The sequence below is a fragment of the Mytilus edulis genome, chromosome 4 (genome assembly GCF_963676685.1).
Source record: "Mytilus edulis chromosome 4, xbMytEdul2.2, whole genome shotgun sequence".
NCBI lineage: Eukaryota > Metazoa > Mollusca > Bivalvia > Mytilida > Mytilidae > Mytilus > Mytilus edulis.
The window spans coordinates 92,758,489-92,785,207 of NC_092347.1; the positions used below are offsets into that span (position 1 = coordinate 92,758,489).

The 26,719-nt window shown below is 31.9% G+C and overlaps 1 protein-coding gene across 4 annotated transcripts in view; it reads left to right on the forward strand.

Moving 5' to 3' along the window:
• Positions 1 to 15,759, forward strand: part of LOC139521080 (solute carrier family 12 member 2-like) — a 55,184-nt gene extending 39,425 nt beyond the window's left edge. For 2 of the 4 annotated variants that reach the window (XM_071314340.1, XM_071314342.1), the window contains 16 exons: positions 1,285 to 1,392; positions 2,852 to 2,975; positions 4,232 to 4,333; positions 4,941 to 5,096; positions 5,473 to 5,572; positions 6,595 to 6,706; positions 7,136 to 7,279; positions 7,874 to 7,983; positions 8,223 to 8,338; positions 8,838 to 9,080; positions 9,786 to 9,900; positions 10,426 to 10,512; positions 11,110 to 11,227; positions 12,013 to 12,080; positions 13,034 to 13,171; positions 14,024 to 15,094. In XM_071314340.1, the coding sequence (XP_071170441.1) occupies positions 1,285 to 1,392; positions 2,852 to 2,975; positions 4,232 to 4,333; positions 4,941 to 5,096; positions 5,473 to 5,572; positions 6,595 to 6,706; positions 7,136 to 7,279; positions 7,874 to 7,983; positions 8,223 to 8,338; positions 8,838 to 9,080; positions 9,786 to 9,900; positions 10,426 to 10,512; positions 11,110 to 11,227; positions 12,013 to 12,080; positions 13,034 to 13,169 (1,839 nt within the window). In that variant the 3' untranslated portion in view covers positions 13,170 to 13,171; positions 14,024 to 15,094. Of the gene's footprint in view, positions 1 to 1,284; positions 1,393 to 2,851; positions 2,976 to 4,231; positions 4,334 to 4,940; positions 5,097 to 5,472; positions 5,573 to 6,594; positions 6,707 to 7,135; positions 7,280 to 7,873; positions 7,984 to 8,222; positions 8,339 to 8,831; positions 9,081 to 9,785; positions 9,901 to 10,425; positions 10,513 to 11,109; positions 11,228 to 12,012; positions 12,081 to 13,033; positions 13,172 to 14,023 lie in introns of all 4 variants that reach the window. The other 2 variants (XM_071314341.1, XM_071314338.1) reach the window with 2 other exon arrangements.
• Positions 15,760 to 26,719: the final 10,960 nt, after the last annotated feature.

The window sequence follows — 26,719 nt, forward strand, 5'->3', positions numbered from 1 at the left end:
GGTTATTTGAAATCTGGCATTTTATTGTGATTTGAATTGATTGATTACATGAAGAACCTAGTGAGAAATTGATTTGTCAATGTCAGTTGAGAAGATTATGTCTTCAAATTGGCAATTCTTTACCAAGTAATTTGTGTTGACATGCATGAATGCACAACCAACATAAGGAAAACATTAATGGAAAATTTATTAGAAAACTTCCTAAAAATCTAGATAGTAGATGGAAAAAAAACCAATTGTTTGTTTGTATACAAAAGTATAACTGTCAATAAAATTTTCAGCAAACTTGAACAATCATTGAATTCCATACCAGGTGCCTCTAGTGTCTTGTAGAAAGGAAATATTGATTCATGTTGTGTCTAATGAAATGTAATATCCCGTTCAAATTAAATTGTAAGCTTTATCAACAATCTTTACAAAATTCTAATATAAAATGTAGGAGTTGCACTACTTGAAAACTGAAAAAGTTGTAAGATTCTGTATCAATATAAACTTTACCCTAAAACTTTCTCTCTTTATGGTACAACAAGAAGTTGACTAAAGATTTTTTTAAATTAAAATATAGTTTGAATGACTAATGCATGATGCACTGTACATTTCTTGAAAACTTTCACTATAAGTAAGTTAAAGTAAATTAAAACTTGTCAATAAAAATGTTTTGAGAAAGATATTTAAAAAAAATGGTGTATAAAATTTTAAAACAGAAAGACTGGTTAAGTATGCTTTACTGAATCCTTACCTATATGTACATGTTATGCTTCATTGAACTCTTGCTTCATTTTATGTTTCATAAATTCATTTATCAGGGTTTCATTTAGAGATTTAAAAAGAAGATAATATAATGGTACCAAAGGGATATTTAAATTCATAAGGTGAAAACAAACTGATATGCTATGGCAAAATACAAAACAATGAAAATATTAAAAACAGCACACAAACCACAACATAGGAAACCAAAGACCAAGCAATATGACCCCCACCAAAATCAGGGGTGATCCATAAGGGTAAGCAGAACCCGTTCTACACATACCACCATTGTGTAGAAAATGAGGACATTTGTGTTAAAAATTGCAAAAGAATATCCAGTTATAGCTGGATTTTACCTGTATTTAACCTTATTTATTACAACAAAATATCAAATCAATATGGGAACAAATTGACTTTTTAAACTTTGAACTCTTATATGCTACTGCAGTGTTGTAATAAATACATTGATTTAGCTATATGATAAAAAATATATAAATATATAGTATAATATATATTAATATGTGTTGTGTATTGCAGGCAATGGAAAAGATGTCAGGGTTTGGACCTCTGATCACCATTGGTATATTCTCAGCAACTCTGTCTTCAGCATTAGCCAGTCTTGTATCTGCTCCTAAAGTCTTCCAGGTTTGCTCAATTACTTCCCTTTCTTTCTCAAGTTTCTATGAATTCAGAAATTAATGTGTGCATTATTATGATTTTTTGAAGAATGGACAATTATGTAAGATTATTTATTACAATTTTAGGAAAATTTACATTCAGATATATGTTACAGATATCACAATGCCAGTTGTTAGTATTGTAGTCCTAACCCAGTCACAATTATTCGCATTAATAAAAAAAATTAAAATAATTTTTTACTTTAAATTAAAGTAGTCAACAACTATCAACTGTCTTTTTTCACAAATGTCAAGATTTAATAAAAGCTATTTTTGAAGTTCTTTAATCTTAGTCAGTGGTTTTACCTTGACATATATGTTTAAAATGTAGTTAACCCTTAAATAGTGAAATTAATTTATTATTCAAGCATGTTTACTGAGCCACAATTAATTGTCTGTACAAAATGTCATTATGTTAGGATCTTAACAATCAAAGTGAAAGCTTTAAATCTATTGTATGCTTCTCAAACAATCTATATGGGTAGAATTCTAAAGTCATATGTTTATCATGTTAGAATTTAGGTGATAACTATCGGTATGGTTAGAATTCCAAAATCAAAAGATCGTCATGTTAAAATTTAAGTAATAGTACTTTAAAACTTTATATGCTTCTGAAATATTGTATGATTAATCCCAAATTCAAAAGTTCACCATGTTAAAAATTAAAGCAATAATAACCTGAAGTGCTTTAAAATTTTATATGCATCTGAAATATTGTATGATTAATCCCAAATGAATATACATTGATTGGAATCATGGCTACATATTAATAATAAAGTACATGATTTCATTCAGGGAAATGAGTTTACTTTCAAGTGAAATAGGAAATTTGTTTTGCTACAAACCTAATCCGCTCATCCTCCTATGATCTCTGTACTGATAGAAGTATGGTCTAATTACAATCAACACAGCTGCCATTATAAGTTCCAATCATTATGGAGTGTCATATAACTAGACACATGATCTCTTTTGATAAATTGATGATGAAAAGAAATAAAACACGAGTGATTATACATATATACTGTAAAAACAGAAATTTTTGTTGAGGATTTATTTTTGTTTATTTCGTGGAAAGAATATATCAACAAAATTAAAAAACCCACGAAAATTCAACTTTCATATAATTGCGCTTCAAATTAATAAAAACCACGAAATTAAATCCCCATGAAATCTTATTTAGACCAAAACCACGAAATTTTAACCCCACAAAAATTAATGTTTCTACAGTGTATGAGACAGCAACAAACAACAAAAACAATCAAGGGATAATACAACACAAAATAAATCACTAGACGCAGTTTAAAAAAGGAGAGACTGTTTAGCTACTTTTAGCATTGTCCTAGACTAGTGCATTGTCTTTAATTATTATCAATTATTTGGCTGTTGAATTACAATAAAGTTATACTTATCACATGTTGGTTTTGTAGGCTGTATGTAAAGATAAGATATTTCCAAAGATAGATTTCTTTGCTAAAGGATATGGTGTGAGTGATAATCCAAGACGAGCCTATATATTAGCATATTTTATAGGGGTAGCATTTGTTTGTATAGGTAAGTGTTGATGTTCACTGTATTATCTCCCCTTTTGAATGACAAATGGGTGGGGTGGAGGCATTAGGTTTTACCCTTATCCGTCGGTACATATGCACATCCGTAAATCCCAACATTGGTTTTCCGTTCTCTATCTTTAGTTTGCTTTAATCAAAGGCTAGGAAACTTATGCACAATGCTTATTACCACAAAATACAGATAAAGTTTGGATTTTTGGAGCGACACTTTAACCACTCTAGAGTTTTGCCTCTTCACAAATTATTTCGTTTCCGTTTTCCAAATTAAGTTTGCATCAACCAAATTTTATGAAACTTGTACAGAATACTTATTACCACAAAACTCAGATCAAGTACAAATTTGGGTAGGGTCGCTTTAACTGTCCTTCAGTTATGTCCCTTTATAACTTCATATGATATGCAAGATGGGGCGTCATCTATGACCCATGGACGCATTCCCCATTTATTATACCCCCGCTTTAAAAAAGGGGGGTATACTGTTTTACCTCTGTCTGTCAGTCCGTCCGTCCATCAGTCCGTCAGTCAGTCCGTCCCATGAAACTTTCGTCACATTTTTCTCAGGAACTACACATCCACCCTTTCTTTAATTTGGTATCAACATTTATATATGTTAGCCATACCGTGTGATGCGTTTTCAGATTCATCACTTGACAACTTCCTGTTTACCGAACACTTGTATGATTTTACACATGATAGCCAAGTTGAAAATTTTCGTCACATTTTTCTCAGGAACTACAATACAAGGATTTCTGAAATTTGGTTTCAGGATTTATATAAGTCAGCTATACCGTGTGATGCGTTTTCAGATTCATCACTCGACAACTTCCTGTTTACCGAAAACTTGTATGATTTTACACTGATAGCCAAGTTGAAAATTTTCGTCACATTTTTCTCAGGAACTACAATACAAGGATTTCTGAAATTTGGTTTCAGGATTTATATAAGTCAACTATACCGTGTGATGCGTTTTCAGATTCATCACTTGACAACTTCCTGTTTACCGAACACTTGCATATTTTCACACTATTAATATTATCCACTTGCGGCGGGGGTATCATCAGTGAGCAGTAGCTCGCAGTTTCACTTGTTTTATAAGCATTCCTTCAATAAGTTTTCATCTCAATATCAATTGTATCCACTAATTTATTTGAATATAATACTCAATAGAATTACTCTATAACATGCTCATATGTTTTAGCTCCCATTATAGCCAAATTAATTTGAAGTTTTATTTTTCAGGTGATTTGAATGCTATAGCTCCGATTATATCCAACTTTTTCTTAATGGCTTACACTCTTATTAATTATGCTGTGTTTGATGCATCTTTAGCCAGATCTCCAGGTGAGTTACTCAACATATTCCCTTATAAGCTCACCTGGCCCAAAGATTATTGTTACCAATTTTAATGAAAAAATGCTGTTTGAAATATGAAATTTATCTTTCTAATTGTTATTACTTACATGTGGCTTGCAATTGTTTAATCCTGCTAATAATTATAATTTATATGTGGCGCTTATTTAACAAAGCTGTTGAATCAGTTTGACAGATCTTGTCTTGGGTGACTAAATATCATGATATTATAGGAACGCTTCCGGCTACAAACATGAACACCATGCATTTGTATTATTGATACATGTTTGCACCAGACATATAATTGATAAAAAGGAGGTTTATTGGTTAAGCAATTGATTATTTTGTTTATTTTTGAAGATATTACAATACCATTACCAATGAATTCTGGGATACCAAAATGAGGCTTTTATAGTTGGTTAGTAAAAACAATGGATTTAACCCCTAGAAATATGTGATGTTGTCTATTCAAAATTGCTATTACAAACAAATATAGATATTAAAATGTGTGTGTGTGACCTAGTTTAACCTAATTGTGTATATATTAATGTGTGTGTGTGATTTATTTTAACATGATTTACCTGTATTACCTTAACAGGATGGCGTCCTGCTTTTCGTTACTACTCTATGTGGATAAGTTTGTTGGGTGCCTTACTTTGTACAACTGTGATGTTTATAATTAATTGGTGGACAGCTCTGGTTACCTTTGCTGTCATTGTAGCTTTGTTTGTATATGTACATCATATCAAGCCAGGTAGGTGTATTCGAAAGTTTGTGATTTAAAATGTATGAAACTTTGATTTTGTAAGAACCAAGTTTGATAATCCAATATGTAAATAATCATTTGACTAAACGATTTTGAAAGAAACCTGAAAAGAAGCTCATACAATTATATTTCAAATAGTAAGTGATAATGTTTTTATAAGCATAGCCAGATTAATCTCTTTGGCATGCATATTGTAAATCAGTTGTCTTACAAGACTTGGAACATGTTGTTACCTATTTCAATATTTCAATAAACATTTACTAGAATGTATTCAACCATGTATAATATAATATTGTAACAGTGCCTTTCTGTACAGCCTAGCAGAGCTTCTCATGTAAATTGATATCAACCATTTTATTTTCAGATGTTAATTGGGGTTCCTCCACACAAGCCCATGTATATAGAACTGCTTTACAATCCACATTAAAGTTAATTCAGGTGGAGGATCACATTAAAAACTTCAGGTTAGAAACTTAACAGTAAATCAGGGAATGTTGATATTGGAAATAAATGAAATGTTCAATACTATGAGAGTACAATGTGGAGGTGGCATTTTGTGTAACCCATGTCTATCCATCTGTCAATCCTGAATGTTCTGAAAATTGGTTATAGTTCTCGTACTTTAGTTTGCCTCAACCAATTGTTATAAAACTTATACACAATGCTTATTACCACAAAACACAGATCAAGGTTGAAATTAGGTGGTCGTATATAAGTAATGCCCCTTTATAAACATAACTGATTTTTTTCCTTTCTTTTCTCTAACTTTAGTTTGCCTCAACCAATAATATTAAACTTAAACAGAATGCATATTACCACAAAATACAGATTCTTTTATAAATTGGGTGGCATAACTTGTATGGATCCTGAGCTATGCCCCTTTATGAATGTAAAAATCGCTCAATTTTTCGTTTTTGTTCTCTATCTTCTCTAACTTGTAGGCTTCTAGCATTGAGGTTGTGAGTAAGAACCTGCTTCTTATAGATGTTTTGAATTTTAAATCTCTAGTATTTGCAGTTTTCCATCCTGAGTTTTGTCCACATAATCCAGTTTCCTGTACCATTTTACAGTCCAAGTGTGCAGAAAGTTGTGTTTATTATCAACAAACCATTAATCATATCTTGTGGTACTGTAAATTCAGAAATTATTGCGTGCATTTATTATTAAAATTTTGTCATTTTAAACTGAAATACGATTTTAATTTTTGCCATATTGAAAATAGTCCTGTTTAACTCATAAAAAATTTCAAAATGCTAGGTTAAATTATTGCAATTATAACACACTTGCATTTTTTGTATTGATAAAAACATCGTGATATTTTTTGAATTTACAGTTTTCAAAAAGATGAGCAAAATTTACCAACATATCTGTTAAACTAATATATGGTGAAGTCTAGAAAATACACAGACCAAGTTCAGTCAGTGTCAATAGATCTAGCTAGGATTAATAAATTTAAATTAGTATATCAATGTTTTTTTGTTTTCAGACCTCAGATATTAGTATTGACAGGACTACCGAAGTCTAGACCTGCATTAGTGGACTTTGTATGGTCACTATCAAAGAAAGTCAGCTTAATGATGTGTGGCCATGTTATTATAGTGAGCATCATTTATATCTTATCTGTGCCACATGGACACATTTTAATTTTTTTTTTATTGGTACACAATTAACAAGGCATTCTTTATTAATTTGTTAATTTAAATGAAGTTAAACTTAAGACTCGCCACAACTATCTTATATATTCATTCTAAAAAATTGTCAGAAGAGTTTAATGATTTTCATTGAAAGCAAAAAATAGAAATGTGTGATACTTGTTCATAAGATAACAAAAGGACTCATGGGAACAAATCATGAAATTAAGCAGCAGCAACTTGTAAGAATGCTGATCAAGCAACTATAATGTGAAATGGAAAATATTACAGAAGGTCATTAGAGGATACATCTATACACCAATGAAGAAAAAAATATGAAGGTTATTTGAGAATTTACGAGAAACCCTAATGTATGTTTTGTATTTTTGTTCTCAGGGTGATTTCCATGAGAACGTGAAGTTGATAAACAGATACAAATCATGGGAGGTTAACAGATGGCTAAATAAAAAAAAGATTAGGGCGTTTTACAGTGCAACATCAGCAGAGAATTTCAGGACTGGTGTACAGGCTCTTATGCTAGTGAGTAGAAAGACAGTTTGTAAGGTGTACATACCCGTCTGATAGGACTATCTGACCTTGACCTCATTATAAAAGATATTTAAATATTTATGTGATACTTCAAGTAAAACCTTTATCTTTGAACATAAAATCAATTGTCAGTTTAACAGACCAGACAATTCAGTCTTAATGAAACTTTTTTTGATGTTTTATATAGTCGTTAAAAACACACAACTTTTTCATAAAATTCTAAATTTTGTATTTCAAAGCATTAATGGCTTTGAAATACAAAATTTAGAATTTTATGAAGAAGTTGTGTGTTTCTTACTGTGCAGAAAACAGTCTTCTTGAAATGTCTTATGACTTAAGGAATTTTGTTTTCACAGACATCAACCGGTTCATGTTTAGGGGTGTTTTTTTTAGAAAAAGATATCTGTCAGCCTTTGAAGACCTTGTATATAAATTACTATTGGTGGTTTGTGTAGAACATTTATAAGCTTAATTAAATAATTATGGTGGCCTATGTTCATGAGATGGTGGGATTTTAAGAAATACTTCAAAGTTATCTTGCACCGTCTTTACTTATTATGTAACATATTATTAATATATTTTCAGAACACAGGAGTTGGTAAACTGAGACCTAATGTTGTGATGATGGGATTCATGTCTGGTTGGAGAACAAAGGAAGACCAGAGTCTAGTCGAGGAATACTTTAATGTTTTTCAGTAGGTTGACTCATTAAGGTGTTTTTTCGTAATTGCTAGTTATAACTTCTAAGTCATTTTATTTCCTTTTATTTATGGATTTATGGATGAATGCAATTTATGTAATAACTGTAAATTTATTGAACACAGATATATAAAATTAATATAAGCAGACAAAATGAATTTATAGAGATTGTCTTTTAAACTTAATTTACTTGTCTGTTAAAAATTAAATACAACAATGTTTTGTGTTTCTTTAGTGATGCTTTTGACCTGCAGATGGGAGTGGCTATACTAAGAGTTAAAGAAGGATTTCTCGTTGATGAAAGTGGTGACTGTACAAAGCAAGAACAAGAGGAAGAAGTCAACCTAAATGGTAATAAGGCCCTGTGTTTTGTACTTTAGATTGTCACATCATGCTGACTTCTTCTTATTTGGTCTCTCATGTATTGTTGTCTCATGGCAATCATTAGATATCTCCTTATTTTGACCTAAGCAGGTCTTGTTATTGCTTGACTTTTTGTTAGTTTATCCACAAGTCTAATATCAATGCACAGATATTTTTTGATGACATTATATTTCATATTATAAATATAGTAACATCGAGTCAATACAATTCTCAAACTCACACTATTTACATATGTTGTATATGAATTAAGGACTTTCGCTCAGTTACATATAATATTTTATAAATGAACCTGTTTGATTATAATTAACCTCTGTATTTTTTCTCGATCAATATAATCCAAACAGGTCCATAGATAATGCATTGACCTCCTCATCAAAAGTCCATAATTGATAAATATTTGAGTACCTGAATTTGAGGCACATTAGGGATATTGACAGAATTTCTTTTTTTTCTTTTTTAGATGAAGATGAAGATGAAAGTGATCCAGAAAGAGAACAGACTCTGAACATTCCTGAGGGATCCCCCACCATGTTACGTCGTTACAGTACAGCCTCCACCAATGGAGAGAATGAGACTCATGCTTCTACCCCTAATAGAGACATGGAGAAAGATGACTCAGCCTCTCCTCTAGATCAGCTGTCTGAGAGGTTTGGGGGGAAGAAGATGAGGAAAGGAACCATTGATGTCTGGTGGCTGTTTGATGATGGAGGTATTGGCTTATAGAAAATCTGCTTAGTTAAGACAAAGATAAAAGACTGAGATTTGGCATTCTTTTATTGTTTAAACTAAAGCTGGAATTATGCAGTAGTTGTGCTAATCAACAAAATGTCCTAGATTATAAAAATAGAATAAGTACGATTTTGAGGGAATTCACAATGACCCTTCAAGAACAAGCGTCACAAATGTTGACTATATAAAAATATCTTTTAACAATGTCATCATTCATTATGGGACTGTAAAAGATACTGATAAATATATTTTAAAGAGTGACCATACTTTGTGGATCATAATTGTTTTTGTTGTTTTTTCAAGTTCTGAGATTCATTTTTAAGTACTACTATGTTGATTTACCTTGAAACTTTTATGGATGTCAGTGACCCTAAAATGAAGGTTTATTTAAGTTTTGGCAGTCACCACATGGCATTATCAAAATAATTTCAAGCTTGCTTTGTGGTGCCATAGTTGGAGTGAATCGAAAATTAAGTCATAATTTATACCAAAAAACAACAAAAAATATGCATATATAATTTTTAGGTAGGTCTGGTGCTTATGAAAGTAGGTAGACGACTCCTTAAATTTAGATTGGAAAGAATGTGTAATATATGGAATGCAAAACTGATTGATGTTTATTTTTTCTAAGATGAGATATTATTGATACAATTCTAACGACACTGTCAATGTTGTTTTTCCCCAGGTCTGACATTACTGTTACCCTACATTCTGACTACCCAGAGCCAATGGAGTAACTGTAAGCTGAGAATATTCACAGCAGGAACAAAGAGAGGAGAGATTGACAGGGAACAGAGACAGTAAGTTCATTATACAAATATAAGGGAGATAATCACTAAGCCTGGAAAAGTTCTTTAGACAAATACAAAGGAAATAATCACTAAGCCTTCAAATAAAATATAAGGCTACCTATAATTATATTTTATCTTTGAAATTTTGCAAAACACAAGTTTCAATTACACGAAAAAAACGAAGAATAATTCCAGATTAAATATAAAATATAGTTTATTTATTGATAATTATATTGCTTTAAGATTCATATCTATTAGAAAATAATTATCGAAAGAAAAAAAATCAATCAGAATTTTAAAAAAGAAATTATCAATTTAATGACAGAAGCATAAAAAACATGTTTAATTTCTAACTGGAAATTGAAGAAAACAAATTATGTAGGAAATGTCTAGGGAGATTTTCATATCCCTGTAGGGAAATCCTTTGCAAAGGAGGAGATAAGGCTCCAATTAGAAAATATCTCTAAATTATTGGGATGTTAACAGGAGTAATGATCAGGATGTACTATATATAAAAAATATTTATATTTACAGACTAGCAACACTACTGAGTAAATTCAGGATAGACTGTAAGGAGATGTATGTTTTACCAGAAATAGGTCGTAAACCAAGTGAAAAAAGGTACATACAATTACATATTTATTTTATGTTTGATGAATAAATGTTATTCCTTGGAAGGTCAAATGTTTTATAAATCAAATGAAATTTTATACCTATAAATGTGAATCATGATCACAATTACAGTAAATAATTGGAAACCAACCACTTTCATGGAACAATCAGGGTGATCTCCTTAAAGAAAGGACTACAAAAACTAGGAATCTACACAAAAACATAAGTTCTGTAGTCTCAAAGCACAAAATTTGTTTACGCATTCACTTTGGGAAGCACTTCCACTTCACCTTAGTTCAAATAAAGTGACAAACTTTGCTGAACAAATTTTACCTTCTAAAATACTCAAGTATAAATGTCAACTTGCATTTTATTGCGTGGTAGAAGATAATCTTACCTAGAAGTAAATTTGACATTTTTTTGTTTCTAGTTTGATTTTCTGAAATGTTTTTTGTATTATCCCATGCCTGTTAACAGGTCTCATATACAAGATTAATTATTTTTGTTAACAAAATTTCAAAAGTAATCTCAGATATTTTATTCTTTTTCTAACATATAAAATTGTAATACTTATTTAGAAATGGACTAATCTTTCTTCCTCTACAGTATGAAGTCATTTGAAAGTTTACTAGAAGGTTGGATGCTAGACGAAGATAATGGTGAGACTAAAGATGAGTTCCCATGGAAAGTTTCAGAGGAGGATGTCATTTTATTGAAAGAAAAGGTAATTGTATATGTTCATTTAAAAAAAAATACTGAGTTTAATTATTAATGATGACCATGTTCTGCATTAATGCCTTATACATATGTATAAATCATAGAACGTTGATGCCTTATACCTATGTATAAATCATAGAACGTTGATGCCTTATACCTATGTATAAATCATAGAACGTTGATGCCTTATACATATGTATAAATCATAGTACGTTGATGCCTTATACATATGTATAAATCATAGAACGTTGATGCCTTATACCTATGTATAAATCATAGAACGTTGATGCCTTATACCTATGTATAAATCATAGAACGTTGATGCCTTATACATATGTATAAATCATAGAACGTTGATGCCTTATACCTATGTATAAATCATAGAACGTTGATGCCTTATACCTATGTATAAATCATAGTACGTTGATGCCTTATACATATGTATAAATCATAGAACGTTGATGCCTTATACATATGTATAAATCATAGAACGTTGATGCCTTATACATATGTATAAATCATAGAACATTGATGCCTTATACATATGTATAAATCATAGAACGTTGGATCTGATTACAGTATAGGGAATAAAAATAACAGGTCAAATGTTTTCTAAATTGTAAAATTTAAGTGTATTTATACATTAGAATGAGTTTGACTTAGACATTAGGAAATAATTATATAATAATAGAATCAAATCAATCTAAAGTTTTAATGTAGATCCTTAAAATACTGATATTATACTTATCTTAACAACAATAGTTTAGATTGGTTTGTTTTATTTCATTGTAGACACAGAGAAATGTAAGATTGAGCGAGCTTTTGAAGATCAAATCATCAGAAGCATCTTTAATAGTTATGTAAGTTAGTTATCTTTGTATAATAACAATATGGCATACATATACATAGTTTTGATTTTCTAAGCTGGACATGAGAAAACAAATGTACTGTTTATTGACAAAAATCCAAGTAGAAAAAAAGGTTTGGCTTGTCGTACAAGATTCCCTCAGTATTTCCAGGTGGTTGTACCTGTCTTAAAGGATAGCTGTATATCTAGGTACAATCTTATTGTACCTGTCTTAAAGGATAGCTGTATATCTAGGTACAATCTTATTACGACAGATTTTGATCCACAGGAAGTTAAAGATTTTGTAAAATATTTAACTATGATCAGGATTTCCTTTTGTCAAATTATATCTTAGAGCATATTTGTGCATTTAATTTTATCATTCTATGGTTCTATCTATATAAACATATTGTCCGCTATGTTCAGGAATTCTGTCAAGTCAAATCAATAAAAAGGATTTTGATAAATAAAGAAGAATTTAAAAATTAGATTCACGTGGGAGCAATCAGAAATAAAAAAGGTAAAATGTAATTGGCCAGTTGTAGGAATATGTATAGCCATTCCTTATCACAAATTGACTTGAACTTTAGAAACAAAATTAAGGTCTTAAACTTGACAAATCAGTTGCAAATTGTTTGTCACACATTTTGCCAACTGTCCATATTGTTTGATGTATAAGTTAATAACATTGTCTCTTTGACACATTCCCCATTTTCACTTTCCATTTTTTATGTTTGCTTATTTGTGTAAAAAGATTGCTCCTTGATGTAGGACTTTACCAATGCCTAGAAAAGGGAGGTTCTTTATTTGTGTAAAATTATTGCTATTTTTTATAGGACTTTACCAATGCCTAGGAAAAGCTGTTTGTTTATTTATGTAAAATAATTACTATTTTCTGTAGGACTTTACCAATGCCTAGGAAAAGCTGTTTGTTTATTTATGTAAAATAATTACTATTTTCTGTAGGACTTTACCAATGCCTAGGAAAGGCACCTGTCCAGCAGGATTATACATGGCATGGTTGGATGTTTTAACGACAGGAATGCCACCGATATTGTTATTACGTGGTAATCAGAGTAGTGTGTTGACATTCTATTCCTAGTAGTAAGGTCAGTACCAAGTCATTGTAAGTTTTATAGTAGCCAAGTACAATGTAAATGCTTATACTATAGGATCTTCATTGGCCATTTCAGCCATCTTTGTTTTTATTATTTTTATATTTTTCTTCAAATAGTAAAATTAGAAGACTTTGTATGTGATAGTAAAATCATAATTATGATGGGAGAGCATATACAAGTTGTTATTATTAATCATCATTATTCGTCAAAGTATTTCAAATTTAGCTTTGTAAAGTGTACTTGCAAAAAAGCAGTTATTTGTGTTGGCTGAAGGGAAACTTGTATTGATTTTTGAGGCAATTGTAAAGTGGATTAAATTTTGAAATATGTAAAGATTAATGTTTTTTTTTTGTATAAAAAGGTTGTTAATATGGGGACGAAGTCCCCAATAACAGTAGAAAATTCAATAAAAAAAAAAATTCGGGAAAATTTCCCGAATTTTTCATTGTACTAATGAACTCAAAATCGTTCAATTTTTTTTATGTCATGTTTTGAAATCCCGGACCTGCGCAGAAATGTACAATATACTTCCTTTTTCCGGTCTCGTTTGTATGAAACTTTGAGTAAAATATATATTTATCAGTCTAGTATAAAATAGGAAGAAACGCGCAATACCAATTTCATTTTTAATAATTCCCTGATATGAAAAAACGTTACCTAATGATAGCGTTTCTTTGTTTACATTGCATATGACGTCATAATTTAAATAACGTCACAACTAAAATCCCTAACAACAGAACCAAACTCGGAAACGTTACGGTATTTCCGTTTCTTTTTTTTTTGACAAATAATTAAGTTACAAAAAAATAATTCATACAGACTTCGTCCCCATTTACAGGTAATGCCTGCCTCATATTAGAAGATACAGATGAAAACAAAGAAAATCACATACACAGAATGGATTTGACAGATGAAGAAGTGCAAAGAAATTCATTTCAGAAAGCAAATAATGAATATCAATCTGAAGACATGGAAATGTTAGGACTAGAAATAAATACGATGATAAAGATAGACTACTGTACAATGTATTTTGTATACAGGGATGATATCATGTGATGAGAAAAAAAAAAGAATCAAGGCTTTGATGCATTAGTTAACATTAGAAGTGTTCTTTTGTACAATTATGTTTTGATTTTGTATAAAAATGCTCCCCTTTCAATGATTTGACATCTTTATGGAAGGCCGAGAGGAAGTAAAAGTAATTAAAGATATTATTTGTTATTTCATTGCTATAGACAAGTTTGTTGTTATTTCAAATTTTCAGTCACACTAACATAATTTATTGAATAGCTTTTAGGACTGGTTTGATCATAGTTAATGTTTTCCAATGAGATATATTTAAAAGAACATATTTTTGTAATAATATTTTATCCCAAATCACATTTAAGTTTTGTTATATATATAGTGAGTCACAAAATTGTTATAGAGATACTATGCTTACTGTGATATAGATTTATTCCATTTAAATCTAAATACTGTGGATTCATTATTAATCATGGGGTACTTTTTTCCTTTGGTTAGTGGATAAACAAAAACCATGAATTTAAAAATTTTAACAAAATATAAGCCTTTCAAAATTAAGAAGATGTGGTATGATTGCTAATAAAACAACTCACCACAAGAGACCAAATAACATAGACATTAACCTCTATAGGTCACCATTTGGTCATATACTAAATTTGTTGAAGCCTAAAAAATCAAAGTTTCCATGAAAACAAATGAATCCATAGTGCTACGCATTACATGACAAATATAATGTAATATTAGCTAATATATTATTTTGTAATCTTATAAAATATAATCAATACATTAACCATTTATTTTTTTAGAATTTATGTTATAAACTGTCTCAATTGTAGGGGAAATAAAAAGATAGAAATTCTCTATATTTTGATAAAAAAAATAAAAAGGAAATATATTGAAAAGATGGGTAACTCTGGGTTTCGACCTTTATTCAAAAATAGTAACAATTTTTATTTTTTTTATTTTCTTTATTTGATTATAGCTTGAAATTTTTGTTCAACCTTTTTTTAAAGAAGACTGACTTCTAGATTGAATTATCTCATACTTAGAAAAACAAATAAAAAAAATATAATTTTAATTAATGATTATCAAAAATTAGCAAACCCCAATTTTGTAAAATCATTCTATAAATATATATATAACATGAGTTAAATTTGGTAAATCAAGTGAAATAATACAAATAAATTTAGATTGCACAAAGGGTTTATTAACTCGCATTTAGATTGTTAAAACTCAAAAGCTGAGATTAAGGTTTAGGAAGTTTGCAATATTTTTTGTGTTCAGTTTATATTTATTTTACTGCAATTATTTTGTCAGACTAAACAAAGCATAAGGAAATAACTGATGTGTTTTAAGATTATCTTCAGAAAAACAAATTATCTCAATATCTTCAAATCAATTATGAATTTAGCTTGGGTAGTCCAAAATTCAGTTAGAGCTCTTCGTCTTTAGTTGAAAAATATCCTGTTATAGAATGCTCAGTCATTTTTGTACTTACTGGTTTTAAGTTTCAAAATGATATTTTTCATCTTTATTAAATTGACATATGAATAATTAGAAAAACATATTAAAATAAGAATAAAAATGCAATTAGATAAATAGTCAATACAAAATATTGATGAACTTCTATTGTAATTTGTAACCATCATTACACATCTGTTTAACAGTATTAAAGTAAATTTTTAAAAATTCAATTTTTTTGGTGCTTATTTATGAGATATAGATATCAAAGCATAATTTGAGTACATGCTAGTATGCTGAAAAATGATGAAATATAACAAACTAATTGTTAACTGGATTATTAGTTAACTTTTGTTTGACTGCTGTCTCGGGGATATTTATCCCACTCATTTTACTAATTTATGCATAATAAAAAGATAGTCTCTGATATAAATAAAATGTCATCCAAAGTGATAAGTTCAAAGATATTTTTTTCTTCATCAAAATTATATTAAAGAAGTTTTGGAAACAATTTCTCAATGCAAATAAACACAAAACACAACAGTTTCATTCTTAAAGCTTTGATTAGTATTAATATTTTACATGTATCTTAGTTCGCAATATCTTTTACTATTTACTTTATTTATTTAATTGTTAATTTTTCTCATTTATATTTTTAGTTTAACATTGTATTTATTATGCTTTTTTAGCTCACCTGGCCCAAAGGGCCAAGTGAGCTTTTCCCATCACTTGGCGTCCGTCGTCCGTCGTCCGTCGTCTGTCGTCCGTCGTCGTCCGGCGTCGTTAACTTTTACAAAAATCTTCTCCTCTGAAACTACTGGGCCAAATTACACCAAACTTGGCCAAAATCATCATTGGGGTATCTAGTTTAGAAAATGTGTCCGGTGACCCGGCCAACCATCCAAGATGGCCGCCATGGCTAAAAATAGAACATAGGGGTAAAATGCAGTTTTTGGCTTATAACTCAAAAACCAAAGCATTTAGAGCAAATCTGACATGGGGTAAACTTGTGTAACAGGTCAAGATCTATCTGCCCTGAAATTTTCAGATAAATCGGATAACCTGTTGTTGGGTTGCTGCCCCTGAATTAGTAATTTTAAGGAAATTTTGCTGTTTTTGGTTATTATCTTGAATATTATTATAGATAGAGAGAAACTTTAAACAGCAATAATGTTCAGCAAAGTAATATTTACAAATAAGTCAACATGACTGAAATGGTCAGTTGACCCCTTTAGGAGTTATTGCCCTTTATAGTCAATTTTTAACCATTTTCCGTAAATCTTAGTAATCTTTTACAAAAATCTTTTCCTCTGAAACTACTTGGCCAAATCAATCCAAACTTGGCCACAACCATCTTTGGGGTATGTAGTTTGAAAAATGTGTCCAGTGACCCAGCCATCCAATCAAGATGGCCGCCATGGCTAAAAATAGAACCTTGGGTAAAATGCAGTTTTTGGCTTATAACTCAAAAACCAAAGCATTTAGAGTAATCTGACATGAGGTAAATTTGTTTATCAGGTCAAGATCTACCTGCCCTGAAATTTTCAGATGAATTGGACAACCTGGTTTTGGGTTGCTGCCCCAGAATAAGTAATTTTAATGAAATTTTGCTGTTTTTGGTTATTATCTTGAATATTATTATAGATAGAGATAAACTGTAAACAGCAATAATGTTCAGCAAAAAAAGATTTACAAATAAGTCAACATGACCGAAATGGTCAGTTGACCCCTTTAGGAGTTATTGCCCTTAATAGTCAATTTTTAACCATTTTTCGTAAATCTTGTTAATCTTTTACATCTTCTCCTCTGAAACTCCTTGGCCAAAGTACACCAAACTTGGCCAAAATCATCATTGGGGTATCTTGTTTAAAAAATGTGTCCGGTGACCTGGCCAACCATCCAAGATGGCCGCCATGTCTAAAAATAGAACATAGGGGTAAAATGCAGTTTTGGGCTTATAACTCAAAAACCAAAGCATTTAGAGCAAATCTGACAAGGGGTAAAATTGTGTAACAGGTCAAGATCTATCTGCCCTGAAATTTTCAGATAAATCGGATAACCTGTTGTTGGGTTGCTGCCCCTGAATTAGAAATTTTAAGGAAATTTTGCTGTTTTTGGTTATTATCTTGAATATTGTTATAGATAGAGATAAACTGTAAACAGCAATAATGTTCAGCTAAGTAAGATCTAGAAATAAGTCAACATACCAAAATCGTCAGTTGACCCCTTAAGGAGTTGTTGCCCATTTTATTCAATTTTTAACAATTTTCACTAATTTGGTAAATTTTTGTAAATTTTTACAAAATATTTTTCACTGTATCTAAAGGTCCAAGTTTATTATAGATAGAGAAAATTCTAAGTACCAAGAATGTTCAGTAAAGTAAGATCTACAAACACATCACTATAAGCAAAACACAATTTTGTCATGAATCCATCTGTGTCCTTTGTTTAATATGCACATAGACATGATAGACCAAGGTGAGCGACACAGGCTCTTTAGAGCCTCTAGTTTATGTTTTGTTAGAATTTAGTGGAGGGATGTAATCTGTACATTTGTACTATTATTATGTAGAATTTAGTGTTGGTAGTTTCATTCTGAAATAGTTCAGGTCTGCTCATGATGTCTAAGCTTCACATGCCATGCATGATAAGGGCATTTCACCCAGCATTTATAAATCATGTACCATTAATTACTGAACAGTTACAAGGAGAAACAAATGATTTTGATCAATTAAGGCTTAAATTAAAATATTGTTTGTTTGCCCTTTACCGACCGACCCTGTCAATTCGTTCCGCCTGAAAATCTTTTATTTGTATTTACCAGCAAGATTTTATTTTATTTTATCTTTTCGTTCCTACCAAAAATCTTATATTTGTATTTCCCGCTCAAAACTGTTTTACCGGAATCCTCGGGTTTTATCTTTACCGTATAAGGTCTAGTCCGTTTGGTATCTCGTGAGCGTTTGACATGAACACTTGCATATAGAGTTTCAAAGCATTTGTTTGAAATCGATGTTGAACGCTTTGAGAAAACATGATGATATGACGTTAGCTGCGAAAACGTAGCTCTTAAGGTCCTTTTGATGATTTTTGATATTTGCGGACCATAGATCTATGGCAAAAAAAAAAAATCAAAGGACAATAGAGCTACATTTTCGCAGCTAGATATGACGTACGTTACTCTGTATCTTTATACTTGGAGAGCAGGGTTCACTTACAAAAAAGTTCGTTTAATACAAAATTATCAACGTGTGTACAAACTTTTTTGTAAACGGACGTTGTATTCTATGTACAGTAGGGATGGCCTTTTGTGATCCGTAGATCAGGATGATTATGTTAAAGATGCCTTCGACCAGCATTGCTGTATTATTTATATCTGACATGAACCAAAGGTGGCAAAAGCCTGTAAAGTGGAGAATATTTGGCAGTAAAAGCTCCCAAGTTTTCCAAACAGACCATTTATAAATTGCGATGTAGAATACGTACCCGAATGGAATAGACTACCAGAATCTCGTTTGTGCTAAGACAATTGAGAGCTTTAAACTTCGGTTGCTCTCACAACGTTGGATTAATTTTCCAGCGCCTCTCTCCCATTGCCACTGATGCCATATATACTGGCCCTGCAACGTACTTATTCAGATTCAGAATTGAGTTCAAATCTTGTAGCATTTTTATTGGAAACCCAGACACACACGAAAATTTAAACACTCTAGGGACTTTTTTACTAGTAATGTATCTCTGCCCGGACATATTTTACCAGGACAAAGTAATCGCTTATAATATACAGAAAACCTTTAGGTAGAGGTCAGCGTACAAGGTACGTAGTACAGAATATTAGTACAAGTTAAAACTCTTCAAAGTTCCAGGCATATACACGTTGAAAATATGTGGCACAGCTCTATATTTTGATATTTGAAAACAAAGTAGTCTTGCATATGAATTAACTTCACATTCTACATATTTTTTTTTCAAAACTTCCTGGGACTATTATACTAATAGTCCCATCAACTTATTAGCAAAAGCAAAACAGACAAAAATGACATTATGCAGATTTTGTATATTATGTTTCTTGTCACTTGTGTATACAATGTACTATGTTTGCATTTTAACCCGTCAGGGTTTCATGTTTTTTTGCAATATAAAATAAAATATTATACCTACCTGCCTACCCATGACAAAAAATATATCGAGCCAAATTATTTTTTTGGGGAAAAAAATAAAATATTTTACCTACCTACCTACCCTGTTTCAAAACATAGGGTCGTAAAAGGGCAAACAAACAATATTTTAATTTAGGCCTAAAGAATTTTGATCACTGAACTTTTACTTCTGATATAAAGTCTGACAGTCAGTGTATTATATTGAGTCAATGTGCAGTTTATACTTAGCACATGATTGAAATAATTGTAAGTAAAGATGACAAAGAATAGGGGAAAGGGAAGGTAAGCATCATAAATATTTGAAATTTAATTTTCATTTTTTGGGGAAAATTTATCATCTATCTTTTTATTCGAAATTTAAATTTGTTTCGAGTCATATTTTCATTTATTTTATTATTGGAATTTAGTTTTTGTTTGAACTCATATGACTTAAGGTGGTACCCAGCACTTTCACTAAAATTAATTTGGCTCGTTTAATTTTCATAAAATTTTAACAAAGTATTTACTTTGACCTTTATAAATATAAAAATTTTGAACCAACCGTTTTGTCAGAAAAATTACATTGGTTATATAGCAGTTTGACAAACACCAATTTTGATCATTGAAAAGCTTAATATTCCCTCTAATAACACAACGTAATTAAAACGTTTAGCTGACTTTACAGAGTTATCTCCCTGTAGTGTAAGGTGCCACCTTAAAGGTCAAGTGTTTTCTTTAACATTGACTGGAAGCAATTTTCTTTAATATGATTTATGTGAAAACACCAGATGTTTTGAAAATCAACCATCATGTTAGCTGTTATAAATACATCATGGGGTAATAATAGAGAAATTCAGTGAAACCCTGTAACAGTCTTTTTGCTGCCTAAACTGGTTAAATGGTGATGACCTCAGCAGCAATCAGAAAAAGAAAAAGAAAAAAAAACTAATCATGGATTCTACCATTATTTAAATTAGAAAATTGGACTTAGATTCAATATTGTTATCAAACATTGGGTAAAAGTCAAATATTAGATACTTTCTGGGATTATTTGGTTAATAACCCTATCGATGATCAGAACTTGTTGCCAACGTCACAAAGTTCAGATAATAACCCTATCGATGATCAGATATTGTTGCCAACGTCACAAAGTTCAGATAATAACCCTATCGATGATCAGAACTTGTTGCCAATGTCACAAAGTTCAGATAATAACCCTATCGATGATCAGAACTTGTTGCCAACGTCACAAAGTTCAGATAATAACCCTATTGATGATCAGTACTTGTTGCCAACATTACAAAATTCAGATAATAGAGAAAATATAAACTATAATAAAAAGGATTCTTTGAAAATTTATTAAAGGTGAAAAGCTGTAGTGAGTTATAAAAGTTCAAAGAAACTATTTACTCTCACAAAGATAATAGATTTCCGTGTTCTCTCGTGCAATATGGGTAATTTGGTTAATATATATATTTGTATATTAACCAGGGCAACAGATGTCTGTGACACATATATTTGGATCTAAGTATATAATCATTATAATACTATACATTGTGGTATTCGTTATATGTAAAATGTAAAAACTGTGATTATGTAAAAACCATCCAAAGTGCTGTAAACATGTTACATTATTTTCTGATCATTTTATTGTTTTTGTTAAACACTGGGTTTTAGATTAATGAATAAACAGTAGAATTCTGTTGTTATTGTGTCATATGTTATACATACATGTATGATGTGTTAAAGTTAGGTCAAAGACTTTACTACATGCAGATTAATTTATACACAGAACACACAACTGTGATCTGTGAAATGGATATTTTATAACCCTAAACAAACTTGTGATGGCTTCCGTAAAATTTTACGATGGGATGATTTCAAATTCACCATTTGGAACCCTTGGTTTAATAGTAATAGCTTCCTTGTGAGCAGCAATGTGAATCATGATAGGAAATACAGGCCCTGGGAATATTGTATCAAGTTGGAAGATATATACTTTGTATGTAGGCACTGCTGGAATGTTCTTCTTCTTCTTCTTCTTCTTTATATACAGAAAAATATCAACTGGTTGATGATTACTTTCCGGCGCATGCCTGGTTTAACAATATTGTTAATGATTAAAAATATATATTTTTGATTTCTTAATAATTTTTCAATTTTTATAATACAAATGTATATGTAAGTAATATTTTTCAATTTTTATTTTTTAATTTTTGGTATAAGATAAAAACAAGATACATATTATACATGTAGGTGTTTGTAAGTGTCAAGGACCATCTCTCTAGTGAGTTTCTCCTTGAAGCACTCAGTAGTGGTGCTGCAGGCTATTGGTTCGGGTAATTTGTTCCAGTCTTTTATAGTTTGGCAGAAAAATGAAAATTTGTAACTGTCTTTGCTGCATCGAATTTGTCGGTATGTTTGTTCGTGGCTAGACCTGGTGTTTGATTGGCTTTTAATTAATATGTCAGTATGTGGTATGGCAATTTTGTTGTTTGTTATTCTATGGAACATATTTAATCTGCTTTTGAGTCTCCTTTCTTGTAATGTTGGCCAGTGAAGTGTGTTAATCATGTTTGTTACACTTTCAGTATATTTGTAGTTTGAGCATACATATCTCGCTGCACGTCTTTGAACTTTTTCTATGGAGTTAATGTTCTCTGTTGTGTAAGGGTCCCAGACAGTGCAGCAGTATTCAAGTTTTGGTCTAATAAGGGCTTGGTATGCTCGGTCTTTGATGGTTACTGAGTTCATTTTTAAGTTTCTTCTGATGAATCCAAGGGTCTTATTTGCTTTAGATGTCATGTTCTGAATGTGTTTGTTCCATTTTAAATTTGATGAAATAGTTATACCTAAATATTTTGCATTTTCAACTGATGTTGCTACATAGAAATGGAAAGTTCACAATTAGGAAGTTGAAATACTCTCTTTTGTCATTAAGTTTTGTTTTCAACAGTCCCTCATTGTCATTTTCTAGATGTAAATCAAGATATGAGGCTGACTTGACTTTATCTGTTATATCTTTTATATGTTCAATGGGATAGATATGTTCAATATAGTCACCATATTTGAATTATTTAGTGAGAGAACATCTTAATAGTGGAAAGTAAAGTTAAAGGATACTTTTAACTTCTTTTTTTTCTTCAGAAGAAGTTCCATGCTTTTATTCTTATTTTTAGCTCACCTGGCCCGAAGGGCCAAGTGAGCTTTTCTCACCACTTGGCGTCCGTCGTCCGTCGTCGTCGTCCGTCGTCCGTCGTCGTCGTCGTTAACAATTTACATTTTGAACTTCTTCTAGAGAACCACTGAATGGAATGGAACCAAACATGGCATGAATGTTCCTTATGAGGTGCTGACCAAGTGTTGTTACTTTGTAGCCGATCCATCATCCAAGATGGCCGCCAGCGGGGGACTTAGTTTAACATAGGAGGCTATGGGAAATGCATACAAATGACTTCTTTTAGAGAACCACTGAATGGAATAAAACCAAACATGGCATGAATGTTCCTTATGAGGTGCTGACCAAGTGTTGTTACTTTGTTGCCGATCCATCATCCAAGATGGCCGCCAGCTGGGGACTTAGTTTAACATAGGACCCTATGGGAAATGCATACAAACGACTTCTTTTAGAGAACCACTGAATGGAATAAAACCAAACATAGCATGAATGTTCCTTATGGGGTGCTGACCAAGTGTTGTTACTTTGTAGCCGATCCATCATCCAAGATGGCCGCCAGCGGGGTACTTAGTTTAACATAGGACCCTATTGGAAATGCATACAAATGACTTCTTCTAGTGAACCACAGAATGGAATGAAACCAAACATGGCATGAATGTTCCTTATGTGGTGCTGACCAAGTGTTGTTACTTTGTAGCCGATCCATCATCAAAGATGGCCGCCAGCGGGGGACTTAGTTTAACATAGGACCCTATGGGAAATGCATACAAATGACTTCTTTTAGAGAACCACTGAATGGAATAAAACCAAACATAGCATGAATGTTCCTTATGGGGTGCTGACCAAGTGTTGTTACTTTGTAGCCGATCCATCATCCAAGATGGCCGCCAGCGGGGGACTTAGTTTAACATAGGACCCTATGGGAAATGCATACAAATGACTTCTTTTAGAGAACCACTGAATGGAATGAAACCTAACATAGCATGAATGTTCCTTATGGGGTGCTGACCATGTGTTGTTACTTTGTTGCTGATCCATCATCCAAGATGGCCGCCAGCCGGGGACTTAGTTTAACATAGGACCCTATGGGAAATGCATACAAATGACTTCTTTTAGAGAACCACTGAATGAAATAAAACCAAACATGGCATGAATGTTCCTTATGAGGTGCTGACCAAGTGTTGTTACTTTGTAGCCAATCCATCATCCAAGATGGCCGCCAGCAGGGGACTTAGTTTAACATAGGACCCTATGAGAAATGCATACAAATGACTTCTTTAAGAGAACCACTGAATGAAATAAAACCAAACATGGCATGAATGTTCCTTATGAGGTGCTGACCAAGTGTTGTTACTTTGTAGCCGATCCGTCATCCAAGATGGCCGCCAGTGGGGGGACTTTTGAATGAAATTAAACATGTTTCTTTCCTAGCTTATAAATGAGGTTGTGTTGTCACTTTTAGCCAAATTTTATACTTTTTTATATGATTTCAAAAACCCAAGTAGAATCAGGTGAGCGATACAGGCTCTTGAGAGCCTCTAGTTAATTTTAATGAAGAAATTAGAACATGTGATATGATTGCCAGGAAGACAGAGCTCTTTCAGAGACCAAATGATGTAGAAGTTGCAAATATAAAACAATCTTTGCCCTTCTTTTATTTTATTTTTTCTTCAAGTTTTGGTTATTACTTGTAAACAATAATAGAATAAGAAAGTCTGAACAGCCAACATGATCAACAACCCTAGATCTTAAAAAATATCAATTGAAGGGAGCTTCAATTTACTCCTAGATGGGTTATTATCCCTAAATGAAGTCATAATTTTTGTGAAGATCTGTATCAAACCAAGTCACTATTTCTTATTTTGTTTGAAGATAACTGCCACTGTTGCTAAATAGTTGAAGGTAGAATTTTCCACATATGATCAATTCAGGAGATCCTCTAATGAAAAATTGTCAAGTTATAAGCAACTTTCACCTTCCATATAACCTGTCATAAGACTTGATTGTAATGCCCCCTTCCATATAACCTTGATGAGACTTGATTGTAATGCCCCCTTCCATATAACCTGTGATAAGACTTAATTGCAATGCCCCCTTCCATATAACCTGTGATAAGACTTGATTGTAATGCCCACTTCCATATAACCTGTGATAAGACTTGATTGTAATGTCCCCTTCCATATAACCTGTGATAAGACTTGATTGTAATGCCCACTTCCATATAACCTGTGATAAGACTTGATTGTAATGTCCCCTTCCATATAACCTGTGATGATACTTGATTGAATGTCCCCTTCCATATAACCTGTCATAAGACTTGATTGTAATGCCCACTTCCATATAACCTTGATGAGACTTGATTGTAATGCCCCCTTCCATATAACCTGTGATAAGACTTAATTGCAATGCCCCCTTCCATATAACCTGTGATAAGACTTGATTGTAATGCCCCCTTCCATATAACCTGTGATAAGACTTGATTGTAATGTCCCCTTCCATATAACCTGTGATAAGACTTGATTGTAATGTCCACTTCCATATAACCTGTGATAAGACTTGATTGTAATGTCCCCTTCCATATAACCTGTGATGATACTTGATTGAATGTCCCCTTCCATATAACCTGTCATAAGACTTGATTGTAATGTCCCCTTCCATATAACCTGTGATAAGACTTGATTGTAATGCCCCCTTCCATATAACCTTGATGAGACTTGATTGTAATGCCCCCTTCCATATAACCTGTGATAAGACTTGATTGTAATGTCCACTTCCATATAACCTGTGATAAGACTTGATTGTAATGTCCCCTTCCATATAACCTGTGATAAGACTTGATTGAATGTCTCCTTCCATATAACCTGTGATAAGACTTGATTGAATGCCCCCTTCCATATAACCTGTGATGATACTTGATTGTAATGCCCCCTTCCATATAACCTGTGATAAGACTTGATTGAATGTCTCCTTCCATATAACCTGTGATAAGACTTGATTGAATGTCTCCTTCCATATAACCTGTGATAAGACTTGATTGCAATGTCCCCTTCCATATAACCTGTGATGAGACTTGATTGTAATGCCCCCTTCCATATAACCTGTGATGATACTTGATTGTAATGTCCACTTCCATATAACCTGTGATAAGACTTGATTGTAATGTCCCCTTCCATATAACCTGTGATGAGACTTGATTGTAATGTCCACTTCCATATAACCTGTGATAAGACTTGATTGTAATGTCCCCTTCCATATAACCTGTGATGATACTTGATTGAATGTCCCCTTCCATATAACCTGTGATGATACTTGACTGTAATGTCCCCTTCCATATAACCTGTGATAAGACTTGATTGTAATGTCCCCTTCCATATAACCTGTGATGAGACTTGATTGTAATGTCCACTTCCATATAACCTGTGATAAGACTTGATTGAATGTCCCCTTCCATATAACCTGTGATGAGACTTGATTGTAATGTCCCCTTCCATATAACCTGTGATGAGACTTAATTGAATGTCTCCTTCCATATAACCTGTGATAAGACTTGATTGTAATGCCCCCTTCCATATAACCTGTGATGAGACTTGATTGTTATGTCCCCTTCCATATAACCTTGATGAGACTTGATTGAATGTCCCCTTCCATATAACCTGTGATGAGACTTGATTGTAATGTCCACTTCCATATAACCCTGATAAGACTTGATTGCAATGTCCCCTTCCATATAACC